Source organism: Eleutherodactylus coqui, chromosome 1 (assembly GCF_035609145.1).
Source record: "Eleutherodactylus coqui strain aEleCoq1 chromosome 1, aEleCoq1.hap1, whole genome shotgun sequence".
Lineage (NCBI taxonomy): Eukaryota > Metazoa > Chordata > Amphibia > Anura > Eleutherodactylidae > Eleutherodactylus > Eleutherodactylus coqui.
The window spans coordinates 106207672-106231500 of NC_089837.1; the positions used below are offsets into that span (position 1 = coordinate 106207672).

Sequence of the window (23829 nt, forward strand, 5' to 3'; positions counted from 1 at the left end):
TGTTCCTAATGTGTTTTTCTCTTTTTAGTGTGGAGGCAGCTGAGGTTATTTACCCCGATGGAAAACGTTACTTCTACCCGGTAAGAAATCCACCTTTTATTTAGCCCTCGTTAAATCTGCACTGCTGGTGCTTCCCTTCATATTTAGACTTATATGATCCTAAACATTGATTCTGTTCTTGTTATCAGAGGGGTCCCAGTAGTCCAAACTTCACTGATCACATGTTGATGCCATTTCCTAGTGATGAAACCAGCCTTTTCTTAGTACGTTAGGGCCTGAAGTCATCCTAGCGATGATCACTCCTGTACTTATACACAGCAGCAGTGATCGCTCAGTGAATAGAGGTGGAGCAGGATGGAGATCGTTCCAGCCCACCCGCCCCCATTCACAGTAAATGGGCAGTTGTTCATGGATAGACGACTGCCTGATTATATGGGCCAATCATCGTCCAGTTTTTATGTGTGTAGAAACTGAACATCGAACAATAAGGGAATGAATTATCGTTCTTTGTATAGTCACTGGCAGCATTTACACTGAAGATTGTCATTCAGATTCCCGCGATCCAGCAAGAATCTGAATGATGATTGGTCCATATAAAAGGGTCCTTAAGTGACCAACAGTATAATCTCATTACATCTGCCACAGGCTAGTCACCCATTTTTACTGTGTCTATGAATTATTTGATAGAGCCTAACTCTTACTAATATCTGCATAATTAGACATATTTACCACTAGCCTCACGGGTCTGGGAAAGCTGGTTGGCAACATGTGTGATTGCAGCAGTCATAACGATATTAATTGCCACCCAGGTTACATAACTAAGAAGTGGTTGAATGGGATTGTGAACCCCTTCATGCCCCAGGGTGAACATTTACATCCTGGGCTTGCAGGGTTGTAGGGAGCGGAATTGGCTCCATACACGGCAGGTGCCAGTTGTCATTGAGCACGGATCATGGACCATTTTCTTCAGTATTTTGATGCGAAATCCGCGTGAATTTGGTGTCCATTTTTTCTTTCAATGTGCATTTATACTGTCGTGTTTAGGCTGTGGATTTTGAAATCCCCGTGACGACATAAGTGACATGCCAGTTATTTGACACAGATTGCGGATGAAATCAGAAGTGTGCATGGGATCCGCAGCAAGTCCTCTTGTTTGTATCTGCAGATAAATGTGCACATTTCTGATGTGGATTTGTACTTGAAATCCATTGTGGATTTTCTATTGCAGATTTTGTCAGTGTGAACACTCACATAAGGGTCTTCAGATCCCGCCAGTGGAAAGCAGCAATGTCTTTCTAACGGTTACCTGTTCTTGCTTCTTATACAGGATCTGGCCTACAGGAAAGAAACTCTCGCTGCGGAGAAAATCAATAGTAAAATTGGGATCAGGTAAGAAATGTGAAAAGAATTGTCCTTTTTTTCTTCTCCTATTTATGTAGCTGACCCCTGTTCAAGTTGTGCTAACCTTGTGCGTGAGCTAAACGGAGCCGCCAGTGAGGTAAAATTATCTCCAAAGTCTGTTCATAAATCAATGTATAAAATCATGTCTTCTGCTTCATAGAATAGGCTTTCTCTGTCACAGGGAAGCCAGGGGAATAGGAATTGGGTTTTGCTTTCCTGCCCTTCTACTGAAACCCTCACACTAGAAAATGCAGCACTTCTGATAATACAAACTAATGTGCTAATCCATATTTCTCGTCCGTATCATTGGGGGCCACAGCCTAGACCATGGATATAGCCACTGCCCTAGGAGGCGACACTAAGCAAAAAAGTGTTAGCTCCTCCCCCCTGGCTATATCCCCCTTGCAGGCACTCAGCTAATTAGTCTTTAGCTTAGTGTCTGCTAGGAGGCAGACGTGGCTATTCGCGGGAATCCGGGGAGTCGGGGCTTTTCCCTGGCTCTACTGGCCTCCCGGGGGAGACGCAGGCAAGGGGGTATCTCTACCACTACTGCGGCGTCTCACCCAGTGAAGAAAAAGGGGCCCGACCATGCAATGCGCATCTGAGTCGGTTACCCGCCAGCCATAGGGCTCCCCCTCCCTGGAGTGGCGCACTGCCTGACCAGTGACGCATAGGGGGTAGCACTGCTGGAGACAGGTCGACGGGCGGACAGGCTGTGGCTTCCCTGACGGCGCAAGGTACCTCAAGGAGGATGTAGTGGAGAACGGACATCAGGATGGCAGCGGCGGCAGCAGCTCTCCCGGCAGCAGGGGTAGGAGCACGGCATGCTAGCAGGACGCCGGGGCGCTGGCTGGGCAGGTCAATTCCGGGTGCGGCGCTCCGGGGGGCAGGGCGCCAGCGCCGGGCTGTAAAACGTCACTTCCGGGTCGCGGGCGGACTTCCGGGGCAAGCCACGCCCCTCCGACCGCGGCAGACTTAAAAGAAGCAACCAGACAGAAGAGTGGCCGCTCTCAGCAGCGAGACACCCTGTTTGTCTGGCACTACTGAGCCCAGCACTGTGCGCAGCTCTCAGCTTGCAGCACACAGCAGCATCTAGCATCCAACCCTCATACGGCCCTGCAGACTTCTGCTACAGAGTGAGCACCCAGACAGCAGCAGCATCTCCTGTAACGGGCACCAGCAGCTGTAGCAGCGCCGCAGCAGTTTCTGCCACACACCTGCCGGGTCACCAGCACTACTATCTCCGTGTGGTGGACCCACATCGACTCCTGACGGCCTTCAAGCTTCAGGAGCAGAGGCTCCAGCTGGATCAGGGGAACCGCCAAAGCAGCTGCTAGACCGGGTAAGCCCTGCCAAGGCAGCACTTTGCGGTGTCTCCCCTCCCCCTCCCCTGTCCCCCCTGCAGGTACTCCTGTGGCAGTACGTAGCATCCCCACTTACCGGGGGTTTCCTTTTGCCATGTCTGACCCTAGATCAGAGGGTTCCAGCCCGGCCAAGGGGAGGGTGAAGCATTACGCTTGCACAGCGTGCAACATTAAGTTTGCCTGCGGTCAAGTCGACCCCCGCTGCGCTAAGTGTGCCACGGCACGCGCGGTTCCAGGGATCACGGTGCCCCCTGCCGCCCCTGTGGAGCCAGGGCCCGAACCCCAATGGGCGAGGCCCTTGGCCGCTGCCGTCTCCGGCCTGGCCACATCTTTTGCGGCAATTTTACGCCGGTTAGAATCCAGCTCGGAAGTTTCCTCTTCAGAATATGCGCGCGGGAGGGCACGTAAAAGAAGGAGATCCCGCAGCAGCGAGGACACCTCCAGTAAATCTCGCCATACCAGGAGGTCATCTAGGCCCTCCAAGTCCAGGCGGTCCAGAGACTCTCATGATTCCCATGGGTCCAGGGAGTCCGTCCATACGTACCACAGGTCAAGGCATTCTTCGCGGTCCCGGTACTCTGCGAGACCAGTCCGGGCTCGCCAGGACTCCCCCCGAGCATCGTCCTCGCGGGCTTCTCAGGATACGGCTGAAACGGCGGGCGAGAGCAGTGGGTCAGAAGACGACGAACGCTCCGCGGTCTCGTCTGCTTCTGAGCTGGACGATGAACAGGTTTCGCGGCTGGCGAGCCTAATGGACAGCTTAGTAATAGCTGTAAGAGAAACCCTCCAAGTAACGGAGGAACCAGTAGAGACGATTCCTTCCACGGGTCGTTTAGACGGCAGAAGAGATCGCGACAGGTCTTTCCAGACCATCAGGATTTCGCGGACGTCCTTAATAAAGAATGGCAGAACCCTGACAAAAAATTTAGGCAACCTGGGAAGTTACATACCCATTCCCAGGAAGTCTGAAAAAGGGTTGGGCGGTACCCCCGGTAGTCGATCCACCAGTGTCACGGCTATCTAAAGGCACGGCGTTGCCAACAGCCGAAGTGGCAACTCTGGCTAATCCACAAGACAGAAAACTGGATACATCGACGAAATCAGTGTTTCAGGCCACGGGCACCGCCCTGCAGCCGATCTTTGCGGCCGCATGGGGCAGTAAAGTGTCCATAGCCTGGGCCAAACAGCTGTGGAAAGACATTCTAGCAGGCGCTCCACCTAGTGAACTACTGGAAGCAACAGACAATATCATACAAGCGAACAAGTTCGTATGCGCAGCAGAGCTAGATGCAGCTAAATTCGTGGCTCGAGCGTCCGCCGCATCCTTCACGGCAAGACGAACCCTCTGGCTAAAGAACTGGTCAGCCTATTCAGCGTCCAAGATGGTCCTGACAAAGTTGCCATTTGAGGGAAATAGGCTCTTTGGGCCTAAATTAGATGACTTGATAAAGGACGCCACAGGCGGCAAAAGCGCGTCTTTGCCACAAATCCCAACAAGAAAGGAAAAGGTTCCGTTGAAGAGGAAACCGTCTTGTAGGTCCTTTCGGCGTTTCTCATCCCGTTCTGGGTCAGGGCAGTGGTCCCAATCTAGGAGGACCCCGACAGACGCAAGGAAGGGTCCAACCTTCAAGGCGAGACAAGCAGGGTGATCCCGACCGGGAACATCTAAGGCGGCGGGATCAAAGAATGCGGCATGAGGCGCCGCCCCCACCCAGTGTCACCAGGGTGGGGGGCAGGCTCTCCCAATTTCGGGAGACATGGTGGAGTCGCGTGAGCGACAAGTGGATGCAGGAGATCGTGGCATCTGGGTACGCGATCGAATTCGCGACTCTGCCACAGAATTCTTTTCGCAAGTCCAGAGTGCCTGCCACCCCAGAAGGAGTAGCCAGCCTACAATTGGCAGTGGAAAATCTTCTGGCACAAGGAGTTATAAAACCAGTGCCAGGGGCGCAAGAGAAGCAAGGGTTCTACTCAAAATCTTTTTCTAGTGCCCAAAAAAGACGGCAGGGTCAGGCCAGTACCGGACTTAAGGAGACTAAACCAATTCATCAAAACAAAACATTCCCGGATGGAGTCGATCAGATCCGTGATAGCCTCCATGCAGCCAGGGGAATTCTTATCCTCAATAGACATCAAGGACGCCTACCTCCATATCCCGATTCGGGAAGCACACCAAAAATTCCTGCGTTTCGAGACGCAGGGAAGGCTTTTTCAATTCACGGCTCTGCCATTCGGCCTGTCAACCTCTCCAAGAGTCTTTACGAAAGTACTAGCAGCAGTGATGGCACTACTCCATGCAAAGGGCATAGCGGCCATACCATACCTGGACGATGTGCTAATAAAAGCACCGTCACGGGACGGCAACATCAAGAGTTTACGTGTCACGATGGAAACTTTAGAAGAATTTGGCTGGATAGTAAACCGCGAAAAAAGCGTGCCTAATACCAACACAATGGTTGGAGTCCTTGGGCATGATATTCGACACCAGCCAGCACCGAGTTCTACTACCCCAAACAAAGGTAGACAAGCTTCGGTCTCTAATACAGAAGAGAACGCTAACCATCAGACACTGTATGAGTATTCTGGGCCAGATGGTAGCAGCCTTCGAGGCGGTCCCCTTTGCCCAATTCCGGTCAAGGATGCTACAACATCTGATATTGTCCCGCTGGAACAGGTCCACACTGACTCTGGAACAACGAATCCGGATAACCCCTCAAGTCCAGGATGCGTTGAAGTGGTGGTTGAAACCAGGGAGGCTTCAGGCGGGACGGCCTCTGGGCCCAAAACAATGGGTAGTATTGACGACGGACGCCAGCCACTCAGGCTGGGGCGGAACACTGGGGGGCCAGTCGGTTCAGGGAGTTTTGGTCTCAGAAAGAAACAAAGTTGCACATCAACATCCTGGAATTACGCATACTGACGTGGGCGGAGAATCATCTGAGCTCAATATCAGCAGTCTACATTCCCGGAGTAGACAACTGGGTGGCAGATTACCTAAGTTGGGAAACGGTGGATCCCGGCGAATGGGGGTTGCACCCAGAAGTATTCCGGGCAATATGTCGGAAATGGGGTACACCAGACGTGGACCTCATGGCGTCCAGACTGAATTACAAAATTCTTCTATTTGTGGCCCGAGCACAGGATCCGCAAGCGGCAGCAATGGACACACTGACCATTCCGTGGGGAGGATACAAACTCCTGTACATATTTCCACCAATCCCCCTCATACCAAGGATCCTGTGGAAAATCAGACAGGAAGGGCGACCAGCGATATTAATAGCGCCAGATTGGCCAAGAAGAAGCTGGTACACGGCCATCATAGTAATGTTGACCGACACACCATGGCACCTACCGGATCGAAGAGACCTGCTATCCCAAGGGCCTTTACTACACCCGGATTCCAGGTCTCTACATTTGACAGCCTGGCCGTTGAAACCGAGGTGAAGCGTTTCTTCACCTGGTGTGAGGAGCGGCGAGTGCAGCCGATGCAATTTTCAGTAGCCAGAATACTGGCATTCTTACAATCGGGTCTCGAAATAGGATTAAGGGTAGGCTCGCTAAGGGGGCAGGTGTCAGCACTGACGGTGCTGTTTCAGAGGCCAATCGCAAACAGAATGGCTGTGCGTACATTCCTTTAGGGAGTTGCCCATACGACACCCCCGTTGAAGGAGGCTATAACAGACCAACCATTTGAGCCGCTGAAAGAGATTCCTATGCGACTACTGACCTGGAAGGTAGTATTCCTCGTCGCTATTACCTCTATTCGTAGGGTCTCGGAGCTGGCGGCCTTGTCTATACAGACCCCCTATATGACTTTCCACCAGGATAAAGTGGTACTGAGACCATCACCAGAGTTTCTACCAAAAGTAGTCTCAGAGTTTCACATCAAAGAAGAAATTGTCTTGCCTTCCTTCTGTCCAACGCCAGTACACACGAGAGAGAAAACGCTGCACCACCTGGACTTGGTGAGGGCGTTGAAGATTTATGTAAAAAGAACCAAAGAATTCCGTAAGACTGACACCCTCTTCGTAATTCCGGAGGGGGCTCGGAGGGGCTCGGCAGCCTCAAAGGTCACCCTATCTAAGTGGATAAGGTCCTTGATAACAGAGGCGTATCGCACCTCAGGACACACGCCACCATTTCGGGTTACGGCCCACTCCACACGGGCGGTAGGGGCCTCCTGGGCGGTCCGGCACGGAGCCTCGGCGCTTCAGGTGTGTAAGGCTGCCACCTGGACTTCCTTACATACGTTTTCAAAGTTTTATAAGGTCCACATATCTGCATGATCGGACGCCGCACTCGGCCGGAAGATCTTGCAGGCGGCGGTCCTCTGACCACACGGTCAAACTTTAAAATGCCCACCCGTTATATATAGATTTTCGGGACTGCTTGTGGACGTCCCATGGTCTAGGCTGTGGCCCCCAATGATACGGACGAGAAACAGATATTTTTGGTATAACTTACCGTAAAATCTCTTTCTCGTCACGTTCATTGGGGGCCACAGCACCCACCCCTTGTTTATTTAGGCGGTTGCTGGAACGTTCCGTTCTTTGGTCATTGTTTGGCAGAGAATTATGCCAAAGTATGTATTTTGGTATGTATGAAACATAATATGCATAATCGTACTCCCACTGGCTTCCTACTGCTTGCAGACAGACTAATTAGCTGAGTGCCTGCAGGGGAGATATAGCCAGGGGGGAGGAGCTAACACTTTTTTGCTTAGTGTCGCCTCCTAGGGCAGTGGCTATATCCATGGTCTAGGCTGTGGCCCCCAATGAACGTGACGAGAAAGAGATTTTACGGTAAGTTATACCAAAAATATCTGTTTATTTAAAAGGGTTGTGCCACTGATGACATTTCATCTCCTGTCAACCAAATAGGGAATAAATGTCTGATTGAAATGGGTCCTGCCGCTGAGTGATATTGAGGTCTTGTCGCCCCAAATCCTCCATGAGAATGGAACAGGGGTGCACATGCATGACCACCAATCCAATCGCTTCTATGGGACAAAGAGAGATTGGTAGATGTGCTTGGTAATCTTCCTCCATCCCATAGAAGTGAATGAAGCGATTATCTTGCATCTGCAGCACCACTCCATTCTCATGGAGAATTCTAGATGTACAGATCTCAGCACCCCAGCGATCGGACCCACAATGATCCGACATTTATTCCCTATCCAATCACCAAATGTATTCTAGATACGCTGCAGAGTATATCGGTACTATGTCAATAAACATGAGTAGAGATGAGCGAGTATACTCGCTAAAGGCAATTGCTCGAGCGAACATTGCCTTTAGCGAGTATCTGCCCGCTCGAGATGAAAGGTTATACTCGCTCATCTCTAATTATGAGGGTTGTAATAGAAGTTAGTGTTCCTTTCAGATCATCATAAGAGACTGACAATCATAAATTGATAACTGGATATCAACATCACCCATGATATACAGACAAGCACGAGACTTCTTGTCAAAACTGTAAACACGCATTCAGCATTCCCCTTAGGATGTACAAAGGTACTCCCTTACATCACACACAGTACTTGTGTAATCTATGTGCAAGGAGAGCATTGGGCAATGTGAGATGGTGCAATACTGTATGTGTGTGCAAATTAGATTGACTCCAAAATCATGTCCCAGCTCTAGTCAGCATATCCTTCCCTCTTTATTGAATGGAAACATTTACTAGATAAGCTTACATAGTCAACATTGTATCTTTTTAGTATCTTCCAAATACTTTTAACTATAATAATTTTTGCACAACTTAAAAAAAAAAAGAAAAGAAAAAAAGTGCTGTTGTCTCTAAGACTAGGTCCACATACCCACAATGAAGCCTCCATCGCAGACTCAATACTTTTTTCTTTTTTGTAAGATGATGGACACCATGACAGAAACCTGATGGACCTCATTATAGCCAGTGTGGTCCATAGGTGCTGTTGGTGTCATCATGTGAGTGAGCCATTACACTACTGTTGTTTCAATTTTTTATAAATGTACCAATTGAATGCCTTATTACAGTGATTAGCTGCATGAAGGGAAATCTGTAAGGACACTATTACATGAGCACTGTTAACGCTCGTGTAATAGTGCTAATTGCTTGGGTGCAGTGGCACTTTTAGGTGCAGCCCGGAAATTATTGGGAAAACCCATGCACTAGTGGTAGCCACTACTGCACATGCAATGCAACCATAAGAGAGAAAACAATTTTTTTCAATTAGGGAAGAAGTAATAAAAGGCGATCCCATTTTTTGTGGCTCAACAGCAGCATGCACAGATCCCCATAATGACATCAGTTACTATGTTGCAGAAAGTCTCTACGTTAATAACATACTCTGCATATTGTGTAACAGGAAAAAAAAATGTCTCCTATTTCCCACGTTTGGTAAGAAGAGATAGAACAGCCCCTTCCTATACAACATGACATACTGAGATGTGTGGGAAACAAGACACCACTGATAGGACAATTGCGTTAAGTTTGGTTTTCAGATGTTTATTAGAAGCAAAGTTACAAAAACTTGAAAATTGAATGCAGAAAGTTATGAATCAATTTTAGGAAGACCATTTTTCTGAGAACTTTGGAGATAGAACATCAGTCAGATGTCAGTGGTGGCATCCATTCAAAGTCCTTTATCGCCCCACTGACTCTTAAGTTCTTCTTCACAAATTCTGCCCCAAGAGCGAGTACTTCATGCCGGGCTAGTCGTTCACCACAACTCCCACACACTCTCAGATATTCTACTATGTCATTTTCCTATTATTGCTTCTTTCCGTTATCCTCCAACACGTATAGGACCCTTGTTTTTAGATTGTTGACTGAGTGCAGGCTTCAGCACAATGTGACGTCCAGCAGCTTCAGCGAGTGTCCTTCCTCGGCGAACATTTCTGTTAAGCCTGCATTTGATTAAAAGTTTCATGCGCAAAAGTTCCTTTTTTAAAGTTCCACTTCAGTTCATGAATCTTCAAGTATTGGGTTTGTAATTTTTACCATTTACGCTCATGAGCTGATGTTCCTTTACATATAAATTACAGACTCCCTGCGTTTGATGAACTTTTGTCTCTTATTACCCCATTCACCTCTACCTATACTGTAAGAGTCACTGTTTTTCCAGTTATTGACCAGTGAAGTCCTGTATACATGCTTGCACAGCTTTGCACATAGTAAACAGGTGTACAGTATATATATATATATATATATTGATGGCGAAGCAGGAAAACAACACTTATGGCTTCCCTTCCTCCAGTCTATGATGGTCTGTGACCACTACTCCATGCGGTATTTTGCAGTATTGACTATGTTAAACAGCAGCTAATGTTTTCCGCCAAGGCCCACTGCTGTATTATTAAATTGCTTCTACAATAAGTATATTACAGAACTGCTACCTACAAGGTTGCACCTATACTTTAACTCTCACCCTTGTGCGTGTTTTTGTTTATTCAGTGAAAGCCTCAAATTGTATCTGATAACAGAATTACTTTACATAAATAGTGAAGTCCAACCCATTCTACCTGATGAAGAATCACTATATAGTTATAAGTCACATGAAATCCATGACTTTCTCTTTCTCCAGGGAGACCCCAGACAAGTTGGCGAAACTCCTCACACGGATGTGTCTGAAATCTCATGTGTTGGAAGATGGAGAGCAGCTGGAGATTGAAATCCCCCCTACAAGAGCAGACATTATTCATGCGTGTGACATTGTGGAGGATGCAGCTGTCGCCTTTGGTTTCAATAACATTCAAATGACCATCCCTAAAACCTACACCATCGCTAACCAAGTGAGCGCCCCACAGTGTCTGCACTAGTAGATGTTACCCCTCCTGACATGTAAATACTTGGCATTTCCCATGAAATAACATTTCTGCATCCTGATTTCTTACCATTCTGCATTATGCCATTCCTCTCTTATTACTTACTTGGTACTATTTTCAAAAAAGTCATAGGTCTATCAGCCAGGGATGGGAGAGGGTCCGGATGAAGGGACAGGGTATTCTTTCTAGGAATGTATGAATAAATTGACAAGTGGATATCAACATCACCCATGATATACGGATATGTCCCTACATAGGCTGACACTATCCAGTCATTACTGGATCATACTGTCAGCAGTGAACTCAAGAAGTTGTTATTATATATAATTACTTTCTTCTTCTTAAAGGGGTTGCACAGGATTGTAAAAACATGGCGCTTGGCTGCTTCCATCATGGAATAGCGTAACACCTGTACATAGGTTGTGTTTGATATTGCAGTACACAGTCGCTGAGCACTTGAACTCTGCTATGTCTGGAGCGGTCATTGAAATGAGTAGAGTGGTTGCGTGCATGTACGACCTCCTCTCCATTTGGGAGCCAACCGGAACCCCGTTCTCAGACTCGGTGGGGGTCTGAGCAGTCATACCCCCACCAATCGGTTTCCTCCTACCCCTTTAATTTATTCATTTTAGATATTCTTCACCCAGCAACTGTAATGACCTGTGCAGATCTTGTAAGTGCAGTATTGCCTGCCTTATAGTTACATTAAATTGCCTCTTTAGCATCCTTTTTTTTGTCTTTATCTCTAGTTTCCTCTAAATAAGCTGACAGAACTGCTGCGTCAGGACTTGGCTGCTGCCGGCTTTACTGAAGCTCTGACATTTGCCTTGGTAAGTAACTGTTGTGTTGTCAGTCACATTGATTGGCAATGTTTCATCTGCACAATTGTCTGCTTATTTACATACAATAATTCTGTCTGAAATGAGCCTAAATCCTTCTTTTTATTCTGTTTTTAACCACAGTGCTCAGTTGATGATATTGCTGATAAACTGGGTATTCCAGTCTCTGCCACCAACGCAGCACACATTGCAAATCCCAAGACTGCAGAGTTTCAGGTAGGGGTAAAAGTAATGGAATTTAAGTTCTTTATGACTGATTTACAATATTACACGGATCCTTCATCTCATCAATAGAGTAATGGGAGCAGTTTGTTTGGCCATCTTTTTTATATGATTACTGTTGCTGACTGCCTTATTGGGTCTTGGTGACTAGAGTCTTTGAAAGTGAACCATTAAAGGGTGTTCTCTTCTCGGCCAAATATGGCTGCAATGGGAACCCTCCTCTATACGAGAAGACTGGGAAGCTTGCTGTGCTACACTGTTTGCGTAATTTCCATTGACTTCTATGGGAGTTAAGGAAACTAGTTAGAAAAGCCCACTCGAGTGTTTTCCAGAATCCTGATCACCTCTAGCCACCTTGTACTTGGGTGGTGGCAGCCACAACTAGAGATGTGTGAATCCCAGGTGGGTCCCACATCAATATGACTTTCTTGTAATATCCTGTGGATGTGCTGGTTAGACTTCCATTGATCCCGAGAATGGAGGTCCTGAAGGTCCCTGAATGAATGGATCGATTGAATGAATTGAGCATACATTTCAGTGGGATTGCCAGAGGTGGCTCAAGCACTCAAATCTCTCCTACAGTCCCATAATGACCAGGGTCATGTCCTGTCTATAAAAGTCTATGCGTCCGTCTTAAGCTGCCAAGCTAAGCCGACAAGGGACAATGACAGCAGAAGGGCACAGCACTCTAGTGAGTGCTTCTGCCGCTTCATTTCACCAATCAACAGGCATCTTAGCACTTGGACCCCCACTGGTCAAAACGTTTGACATGTCACTATGACATGTCCAAAGTTTCTTAAAAATGCAATTAATTTTTAAGACATGAACAGAAATGGCTGAACAGACAAAGAGAATCTGTACAGAGGCCTGAATCTAGAATTTGGCTTTTGTAATCAACCCGTAAACTGATTTTAGGCTTAATTAATGGTGTTTTCAACCTTCTCTTCTCTCCTCTGTTTAGGTGGCTCGCACAACCTTGCTGCCCGGCTTGTTAAAAACTATTGCTGCCAACCGTAAAATGCCTCTCCCTTTAAAACTGTTTGAAATATCTGATGTGGTGACCAAGGACAACAGTAAAGGTAAATATCAGAAAATATAGTACCCTGTAAAAATATTCACCACCTTGGTGTCTTTCCTGTTTTGCTGCATTACAACCTTGAATCAATCACTTAAGTGACGCATTTTTTCGTTATTTATAGATTTAAAAAGCCACTTTTTTATTAGCAATTTAAATTCTATGACTTTTTTCTGTACTTGGGAGTGTAATGTTTTTATAAATATTTAGTGTAGTTTAGGAGATGTAATGCAATGAGATGCAGGCAATCCCAGCAGTGATTTTTTGGGGGAAGGGCTTGAAGTATAAGCCCTTCCCTGAAAATCTTCCCTATCTGGTGTAAAAAATATATACTCCTCCAAATGGTACCTTATAAATCATCCCTAGCTTGTGTTAAAAATAAAAATGTGTGAACTCACATCTCGGCTGCTGTCGGGGTCCAGCAGGTCTTGCCACGTGTCAGCCCGACTCTACACTGAAGATCTTTCAGCCTGCGGGGATTTAAAATCCCCACTGGCTGAAAGCACTGTCTCTGATTGGCTGAGGACCTCAGCCATTCCTTGAGTGACAGCTGAGCGCTGCCTGTGATTGGTCACAGCGCTCCGCCAATCACAGACAGCACTCGGTCCATTCATTAAATTCTATGAATGGACCAAGCGCTGCCAGTGATTGGCTGAGCGCTGTGACGAATCACAAGCAGCGCTCAGATGTCACTCAAGGAATGGCTGAAGGCTGCCTGTGATTGGCTGAGCCCTCAGCCAATCAGAGACATCGCTTTTAGCCGGCGGGGAGTTTTAAATCCCCACTGGCGGGAAGATCTTCAATGCAGAGTCGGGCAGACACGTGGCAAGACCCACCAGACCCTGACAGCGGTGGACAGGTGGGAATACATTTTTTAAAAATTTTTTACCAACGTTTGGGATGATTTTTGGGGAAGGGCTTATATTTTAAGCTGTTCCCCGAAAATCATCACCGCGGGGTGTCCCCTCCTCAGTGAACACTGTCACAGTGTTCAGCGATGAGGGGACTGCAGCGGGGATGAAGGAATTGCCCATTGATAATCTCGGATAATGATCATCGCCCATTGATTTCAATGGGGCCCGAGCCGCTCTCGCACGTCGCATGGCATGCGTCATAGACAAATTTAAAATTTTTCTCCCGAACGCATGCCTGACGATGGAGTCATGCAAGTGGTTAAAATGGATTTTAGTTTGGATTTTTTTGTGACCGACATGATAAAATGGTCCAAATTGTTACAGTGGAATAAAAAAAAAGATGCTTTATTTAAAAATATATTAAAACTGAAAAGTTGTGAGTGCGTATGTATTCACCCTTTTGCTATGAAACCCCTAAATAAGGTGTGATCCAACAAACTTGACTTCAGGGGTCACATAATTGCACACGAGGACCATATTCATCTAAAGTGTCACACGGCGTCAGGGTGAACACACCTGTTCTGGAAGGCTCCTCAGTCTGTGACAACAGTAAGTAAGCAACATGAGGACCAAGGGGCTCTCCAAATACGTTGTCTTGGGGTCCTTTTAGATGAGGCAATGTATCGTTTAACGTCGTCGTTCGCTCAGACAGCCTGTTTAGACAAGCAGATACATTGAAGGAGTTGGATCAGTCTTGCCTGGAAGAATAGGCAAACCTCCCAGTGTCTAGATGTGCTAAGCTAATAGAGATCTACTCCAAGGGATTTCCGGGGGTCAATACTTTCTTACATTAAAGTACTGTCTTAATGATTAATCAGGTTATACAGTATGTTGTGTAAATCGCATAGTACAAACCCCACAAAAATCTATTATAACTCCAGGTCTTAATGTAACGTAACAATAAACAGCAAGGAGGGTGACTACTCTTACAAGGCACCGTACTACTGCTCTCCAACAAGTGTATTTAGTGGTGTGTATCTTATGGTATCAATGCTCGGTGATGGAAAAGTAAGGTTAGTGTGAGAAAAGCCCGTCGGCATCAGGATATCTTTACATTTTCATATATTTCTATAGATGTTTTGAGCAGAGAGGAATGTAATAAGAACAGTTGCCTGCAAGTTAGTATCTCTGTTACATCCTGGCTGTGTGGGTTGCATAGAACAGCATACAGATGGTTGCGCGTCTATGCATGATTTTTATTTTTTTGCACTTTTTTGGCTGACTAAATAGATTCTTGTTGCTTGTGACAGCTTGGGTCTGTTCAGCAGCCTGGTTCCAACAATAACTGAAGGGCCATACTAGTATAGTGTAGAAAGAAGACATAGAAGTGTGATTGTTCTCAGTGAGAGAAACCAAGTAATCTTGTAGATATGATGCCTTTTAATGGCTAACAAAAATACATGATGTTATAGTGAGCTTTCGGGTCTTCTATCGATCCTAGCCTGATGAAGGATCGATAGAGGACCCGAAAGCTTTTTATGAATACATAGATGCTTGAGTCCCAGCGGGTGCAGTATCTGCAGGGCGGTTTACTGGGTATTCCCATCATAATTGTTCATCAGCGTATTGCTAGGATATGGTATCCTGGGGTGTGATCTCTGGAAACCCATGCATCACCCCAACTAGGAAGTTTAAGCCCCGTCCACTTTTTTTTCCCTATGTAGCACTACCAGTTGTGTTGCAGTGTCCTGGGCAATAGTTACAAGAACTCCGAAATGTAGGGGCTAGCGGCGGTGATCCCGGCAGTCCTAGTGATATGCCACTCTTTTCTAACCCCTTTTATTAAACCTTTGCAACTTGCGCATTTTTCTCTTCTCTGAATAAAACTAATTTTAAAGGAAAAGGCCAGCCACTTTAATGGTGCACCACCAATTTTTATCTAAAGATGCTATGCCTTTGCTGACTCGTAGGTGGCGGCACTCCTTAATTCATTGATGCATAACAGTTTCGTCTAACCCGACATTGCATTTTGTACATTATTAAAGGAAAATTTAGTAGTCCCCCCCCCCCCTCTTTTTATTCAGTATGTTTTTGTCTCCCTTCAAAAGCCATATCCTTTTCCCTTTCATACATATGCATTCTATAAATATCTGACCTTTCCATTATTTACCAGCAGGGGGCAGGAGAATGTAAGTATTCTGCCTCTCAAAGAGCATATAGTATTAAACTGTGCATTAGAGTTGCTTTCTCTTCTCCGCATCGCTGCCGGTGTCAGACATTGATTTCCTATGAATAGATTCAACCACATCTGGTTGCCTCTTCTTTATATTTTACTACATCAATACATCCCTGGATAAAAGATACGTTGCAACAGAGACAAATGCTGTGTGAAATTGGTCAGAGGGGTAAGCGGCAGAAGGGGCTTATTGCACTTTGCACAGCAAAAAAAAAAAGCATCTGTCGGCAAATGTGCTGTAATGTCACGACAGATGGTCAGTCGGCCATAAGTCAGCGGTCACAATCCAATTCAATAGAGACCTCAGCGGCCGTAAGATACTTGTTGCAGCACTTCATGGTTGAGAATTAATTCTAAGCAATGGTTATTAGAGGAGCCGTTGGTTGCTGAACAAACTCTATAGGAGTGTCTGCAAGGGCTCACAATTTTCTTTTTTGTTAAAGCCGAACTTCACTTAGAGAAAAACATTCTGATGTGTCAAAGTGACATACGAGAAGTAATAGTGGCTGGGGGTCAGCTGAAGGCCCTTTTTGTGTTAGCATTTGGTGAAGGTCCCAGCGCCTGGACCCCTACTGATCAGTACTTCTGACTTGTCACTATGACATGTCAGAACTTTTCTTAAAGTTTACTTATACAGAGTGCATCAAAAGTGTGGAAACACCCATATAGAATAAAAATGGTTTAGCAGACGGTGATTCAGTTTTGCATACAAGCAGCAGGAGAAGGGGAAAACCTGTTAGGTCATATTACCAAAATGTCGGCCATTTTGAATTGGGTTCAACTTTACATTTTTTTTAATTGGAAGGTAGGTCTGTGATATGTCAAAATGGTAGAGAATTGCACCAGAAAAACAATAGTTTGCTTTATTTTAGCATAATTATATTCATTCTCATGTTAACGCAGCGATTGTTCTTCATTACAGGCAATGTGAATGGAAGTGTTATCTGAAGCAGAACGTGTTGCGATCGTCCTTAGACCAGGCCTTACAGCATCTGTAATTTGTAAAGATACTTGTTCGTAGGCAAATTCACTGTATAGAGGCTAACCCCACATTCTTGAGAGCGACAGATGTAACTTTGTGGGCTTTTTCTGAATGAGTAAAAGTTTTTTGCTCATCCAGATCTTGGTTTAGCAGCAACAGAACCTGTTTCATGGAATTTGGAAAGAAGCTTGGCAACTGCACTGGTGGTAATGGTAGGTCTAGGTGAGTGGCTTTGATTGCAATCTGAGGTGATAACATGTTTCGTTCACCTGACAGAAGTACACTCAACACGTCCTGCTTGAGATAATGCCATCATTCACATTGCCTGTAATGAAGACAAATCACACATTAAAATGAAGCACACCCTTGTTTTCCTGGTGAAATTATCTGCCGGTTTGATATATCACACTTACCTTACCATTCGAAAACTTAAGCGTTGAATCCAAGGTCATGGCATTCAAAATGGCCGACATTTTGGTGACATTGCCTAACTGGTTTCCTCCTTCCCCTGCAGCTTGTATACAAATTGGATCACCATTTGCCAAACATTTTCATTCTATATGGGTGTTTTCACACTTCTGAGACACTCTGTATTTAGAAATGTCAGGTAAGGCTCAGTTTACACCAACGTGATGGCTGTGTTGGAGCCATGGCTGCTGTGACGGATCTGTTTCCCAATGCTGATGGACTTCATAGACTTTTATTGGAAAAGGGGGTTGTTTATTTTTGCCGTCGGCATTAAGAAAGTTTCCGAGATTTATACGGAACCCATAGAATGCTATTACGGGAGTGTTCTACCCTAGCCACACTTCTGGGGAAGGTATGGTACTGCATTACAATGGCACAAGAGTACATACTCCTCCGTGCTGACCTCTTGGACTATTTATGCTGCTGTCTGAAGCCTAAAGAAATCAAGAACTTTTCTTTTTTTTTCGACCGAGCAGATCTAGCCACCAACTGTCCGATATGAGTAGAAAACTCATTTCTTTATGGATCTCTGAGTTTTACGTGAAGTGGGATATTTTCTTTTTCCTATACAACCCAGCTTGTCTAGAGTGGGCTGAGTAGTGCTGTCTCTAGATTGTCGATCAGGGGAGCACAACCTTTTCTGGTCCGAGGACCTCATTGTCAGATTGTATCACTGTCCATGGTTGCAATAAAACTTAAAGGGGTATTGCCCTGTAAGACGTTTATATCATACTGATAGTGCCTCTATAGTAGCATCAGCCGCACGATGTTCTGCCTAGAGCAGTGCACCGTTATCACTTACCTGTCCTCGATCACACACTGCATGGACATGGAAGATAGATACAAGCAGCCACTAGAGGGCACTCACATGTATCTTCCAAGATCTGATAGAGAATGGATCTGCATCAGAAGGAAGCGACCGGCCCTTCTAAACTAGCAGATGAGCTTTGCGCAGAACAGCATTACAGGCTGCATGTGCCCGGGGCTGTGTGTTGTGCACCCCTGCATTAGGTACATGTAATATTAGAATGCTATGAGATAACTCCGTGGCGCAGAATGTTTGTGTGTACAGGGAAGGCATTCTAGGACTTGTAGTTAATAAATGTCCAACATCTGCTGCAACTTACTGTTCAAAGAAAGGGCCGCTTCCTTAGTAACGGTAGAATGGGAGCTGGATATTTGGTAACCAGCCCAAAGGTTAGTCATATCGGTTATATCTGAATCACTTTGGCATCATTGGTAGAATATTTTCAATACTTCTGTTTCCAGGAAAACCTAAGTGGCAGGTCCTTCTAGTTCAGAGCTGAATCACGCTGCGGTAATGGGTTTGCAAAGGAGTTTTTTCCCTTTTATCTCCTATTATCTTGGACAAGCTGCAGTCACACAAGTGCTCTAAGGTCTGATTCATCTCCGGATCACCCGGACTGCATCCAGCTATACCAAGTGCTCAGAGCTGGGGAGCAGGAGGGTTTTGGGCTGATACAACGTTATATAACTACAATGAAAAAACACAATGGTAAAGGGGCTGAAGGTCTAATCTGTAGTAACACAGTAAGGCTGAAAAGGCACATGTCCATCCAGTTCAGCCTATTAGCCTGCAATGTTGATCCAAAGGAAGGCAAACAAAAACATTTGGTAGAAGCCAATTTTCCTCACTTTATAGAAAAAAAAATCCTTCCCAACTCCAGTCCGGCAATCAGAATAACTCCACGGCTTAATGATCCCTCTTAAGCAATCGGTGACCATAACATGTAATATCGTAACACTCAAGAGAGGTATCCAGGCCCCTCCTGAACTCTTAGCAAGTTTGCCATCTCCACATCCTCAGGCAGAGCGTTCCACAGTCTTACTGCTCTTACAGTAAAGAACCCCCTTCTATGTTGGTGAAGTAACATTCTTAAGCTTCTTTCCTCTATATAGGACAGAGAATTATATAGCGCGGGAGCTGAGCTCACTCTATACCTAGTAGGGGTCGACTGCCTTTAACACTAGAAGACCTTATCGGAGAGAAAACTCAAAACGTGCCTGTTAGTCATCTGAATGGCGCTGTTCATTCTGACTGTGGCATTTAAATGTCCCGAAAGGCTTGCCCACAATGAGATCATGGGCACCTGTTTGAGAGCCCCTAGAGCTGTCATGTATTTCTGACAATTAAGTTGTGCCTGTTACAGAATGCATACAGTATACTGTATTGTATAAGCGATCAAATGATCACAAGTTCAAGTCAAGACAAAAAAGCAGTAAAACTCTTTGAAATAAAGTTTTTTTAATTATTGCAAAATGACATTTTTTTTTTAAACTCCCCATATTTATAATTTAAAAAAAACAACAAAAAAAACCTGTAAACGAGTGATCCATTAAAGAATATCCCATCACTTATCCCGCCTGAGAAAAAATAAATACCGTACACAACATCCAAACTAGTACTACTTTGATCACCATTAGAGATGAGTGAGCGTACTCACTAAGGACAATTACTCGAGCGAGCATTGCCCTTAGCGAGTATCTCTCCACTCGGAAGAAAAGGTTCGGCTGCCGGCGCGGGTGACAGGTGAGTTGCGGCAGTGAGCGGGGGGAGAGAGGGAGAGAGAGATCTCCTCCCCGCTCTCCCCCGCCGGCAGCCGAATCTTTGCTCCCGAGTGGGCAGGTACTCGCTAAGGGCAATGCTCGATCGAGTAATTGCCCTTAGCCCGTATGCTCGCTCATATCTAATCACTATGTCTCCAAGAAAAAATGTACTAAACAGTGATTAAAAAGTCATATACACTCCAGATAGTAGCAATAGAAACCACAGGTCGTCCCACAAAAAACAAGCCCTCACACAGTTGCATCGATGGAAAAATAAAAATGTTCTATTGGTCAGAAGGGGGTGACAGAAAATAATTTTTGTAAAAGATTCTACTTTTTAAAAGTAGCACAGCAATGTAACTATATAAAATTAGTTATCGTAATCCTACTGACCCATGGAATATAATTATCATGCCATTTTTGCCCCAGTGCATACCCTGTTTAATAATGTTTTTAAAAACAGGGTTTTTTTTTACATTCTACGCCATTTCAGTCATTATATGGTACTTTAAATAGTAGAACTTGTGCGGCAAAAAAAAAACCCAAACGGCTAAAGATATAAAAAAAGGTGTGATTTTTGAAAGTGCAGAGGGAGAATAAAAAAGAAAAAGTGAGATACAAATGTATGAAATGCCACAGCCAACATTGCATGTTGCCACGCAGGTGTGTATCTGTGAAAATGATCCACTCCTCAGTGCCCATGTTGGAGTCCTCCGCTGGCCATTGGGAGGTAATGAATATAAGTGCGCGCTCTGTTTCTGGACTCCATTAACCCTGAGCTGTCAGATGATATCCGGCTGTTTAATAGCACAGAATGACTAAATCCAATACAGCAGTGATCGGCCACTTATCCTTGTCTGAAGTACATTTCAGGGAACCGGCAAAGGACACGACTTGTTATATCACAGGCATTTTTCTTATTATGCCATTGAGTTCAGTGCTGCCTCTCCCAGTAATACACTTTGTATGCGCTGCTAGGAGGAGCGGATGGAGGGGAGTGATTGTGGTTTTCGTCCCCTTAGTGACTGACCTATTTTGCACCTTAAAGACCAGGCGTTTTTTTATTTTATTTTTCAGGGTTTTTTTCTTAGTTTTTTTTTTGTGTTCCAGGAACCATAACATTTTTATTTTTTCATTGACATAGCCATATGAGGACTTGTTTTTTGTAGGCGGAGCAGTACTTTTTAAGGGTAACATTTTGGGTACATATAATGTAATTGTTTAACTTTTATTTAAGTTTTCTTTTGGGGAGGATTGGACTGGAAAAAACAAATTCCGCCATAGTTTTTAGCTTTTTATGATGTTCACCATAAGGTGTAAATAACGTTATCTTTATTCTGCGAGTCAATACAATTTTAGTAATACCAAGTCTATATAGGTTTTTTTTTTTTTTTTTTTTTTTTTTACGTGTAACTAGTTGCTTTTTCAACAGAAAACCACTTTTTAAAAAAATAAGCGTATTTGCATTGCCGCATTCCGAGACCCATAGCATTTTTTTTTCTCCCACTGAGCTGTTTGAGGTATTGTGTATTGAGAGACTAGTTGTAATTACCATTGATACCATTTTAGGGTGCTTGCGACTTTTCGATCACTTTTTATTGGATTTTTGGGGGATGCAGATGAATTTTAAAAAAAATGCATTTTTTTTTCACTCCTCACCATGTGGGATAATGGACAGTACAGATGATTATTAATGTGGCAATATCTCAAACTTTTCCCATACTAAAGGAGATTTTATAGGGAAAAAACTTTTTGTTAAACTGAAAAATGAGTGTACTTTCCTGTTTACACATTTTTGTCTCTGAAGAGGATTTGAACATGTGATTGTTTGACACTAATATACTACAATGCATTACTTTGGTAGTGCAGTGTAGTATGCTCTTAATATTTCTCCTATTAGATCCGACTGTAGGCTTGATCAGGCCTCCGGTTGGCATGGCAACTCATCAGCACCCTGTGATCAAATTGCAGGGTGCCACTGGGTGATGGGCAGAGCATCCTTCCCCTGTCAGCAGCTTTACATGCTTGAATTGCTACTGAGAACAGTATGTAAGGGGTTAAAGGTAGAGATGAGCGAGCATACTCGCTAAAGCAAACTACTCGAGCGAGTAGTGCCTTATGCAGGTACCTGCCCACTCGTCTCTAAAGATTTGGCTGCTGGCGGGGAGAGCGGGGAGGAACGGAGGGGAGATTTCTCTCTAAGGTACTCGAGTAGTTTGCCTTAGCGAGTATGCTCACTCATCTCTAGTTAAAGGGCTGGCATAGAAGGTTTTTCCACTCCCAGCCCTAGAGCAGAAGCCCAGCTGACAATGGACAGCTGAGGCCTGGCTCTTCCGAGTACTGGACTGCAAGACTAGCCTTAGACAAGGCCACCGTGTTTTTACAGTGGCCCAACCTAAAGCCCTTTAGTAACTACTGTAACAAAATTTGGTAACTATGGGGTTTAGAGTCGCTGTCAGCTTTCAAGCCAATTTGGCCAATGACATAAACTAAGGGTAGAGTCCAAAGTAAAGTATCCTTATCGTGCCAACACTGTTCACTAATATTCCACCTTCTTGAATGGGATATGGACTTGAGTATTGTGCTTCCTCTCTCTGCTTCTCCATTGATGTGCTACTTGGGTCAGACGTTTAGAGTTTTCTTTACTGGCTTGGTAAGTGCGGGACTGTGGCGTTTGGGTTTACTGAGCAAATCAAGTCATCTGTTCATAAATCAATTGTAAGTCATTAAGATACAGTCAGCAACCTGAGTTGCATCTCCACCTGTCCAGTGCAACCCGCAATTAAGTAATTCCATGATGCCAGTCGCCATTGTTCTTGGCAAACTTTGCAGAACACTGTGCACCCTTTACTGTCAGATTTAGGTCACTAATTAAGGAAGACTACATTATGGGTATATTCACATGCAGCAGCAGATGTGTTCCAGGTATTCCTTTGAATCCGTTTGATTCATCTGAATGGGGTTGATTTGGCAGTAAGTACCTAGATTTCTGCAAATGAATCAGATACAACAAATCTGCCATGTTGAGAATGTACCCTAAATCTGAATTTTCTGAGCTTTTAAACCATTTTTCAACCTAATTGAAATTTTGCAATATGGAAGTAAGAGGTAGCAAAAGGTACAAAGTAGCAAGATTGGCAAGAACTAAGTAAGGGTGACTTCACACAAGACAACTGTCATCGGAGTAATCACGCTAGATAGTCACTAAAGCTTACGAATGACTGTTGTATGCTTTTACATGGAGCCTTTGCACTGGCCGAAATATCATTTGTCGACTAGTTAGAAGGTGTGAGGTTCTTTGTTGGGCAGGTATTTGAAAGTTTGCCCCTTCCCAATGTGTGATCATTGGTTGCCGACTCCACCTAACGCACATAAATTTGTGCAAGCGTCATTCGAGTGAACAGCGAGAGCGGCAGCAGGGAGTATATCCTTGAAGACCAAAACCAGCCAGAGACCATGACAACAAGTGTTCTTTTGAAGACCAGAGGGGACTGTCCAGTTGGGGATGACTCACATATATTTGTGTTTTTGGGAACCGAGGAGGATTAAGTGGGAGGGCAAAATGTTCAAAAATGGCAGAAGCCAGTTCGTATTTGGTAGGAGGCACATGCCGAACAAGCGCACACCTCCCTGCAAAGTTGTTGGCTAGTTGACTACCTGTTTACACCAGATGATAGATAATCAACCAGTGAATAATATTCTTAGGTGAGCAGAAGCCAAGCGACTAGTGGAGGAATCTTGGCTCATCACACAGAACACCCCTTGCTTACATTTGTTCTATCGAGCGACTATTCGGTTGATGGTTGTCTCATGTAACGGCCCCCAAAGTGGAGACGTGACTGGTTGCTGGTTTCCCTGAAGCTTCCCATATACGAAGCTGTAGAACTACTACTCAACCACCAATACGTGACACATCACCTGGCAGCACTGATGAAAAGCAGCTTGACCGCAGTTCCCACCATGGACTTTAGTATTAGATCTTTATTAACTCTGTCCATCAATCTCATTCATCCTG

General features: G+C 45.0%; 1 protein-coding gene across 1 annotated transcript in view; it reads left to right on the top strand.

Moving 5' to 3' along the window:
* The window catches only part of FARSB (phenylalanyl-tRNA synthetase subunit beta), a 63219-nt gene that overhangs the window by 13190 nt on the left and 26200 nt on the right, over positions 1-23829 (top strand). Inside the window, exons 10-15 of the mRNA XM_066598872.1 lie at positions 29-80; positions 1328-1389; positions 10330-10537; positions 11320-11400; positions 11533-11625; positions 12593-12710. Of these exons, the coding sequence (XP_066454969.1) occupies positions 29-80; positions 1328-1389; positions 10330-10537; positions 11320-11400; positions 11533-11625; positions 12593-12710 (614 nt within the window). The remainder of the gene's footprint in view (positions 1-28; positions 81-1327; positions 1390-10329; positions 10538-11319; positions 11401-11532; positions 11626-12592; positions 12711-23829) is intronic.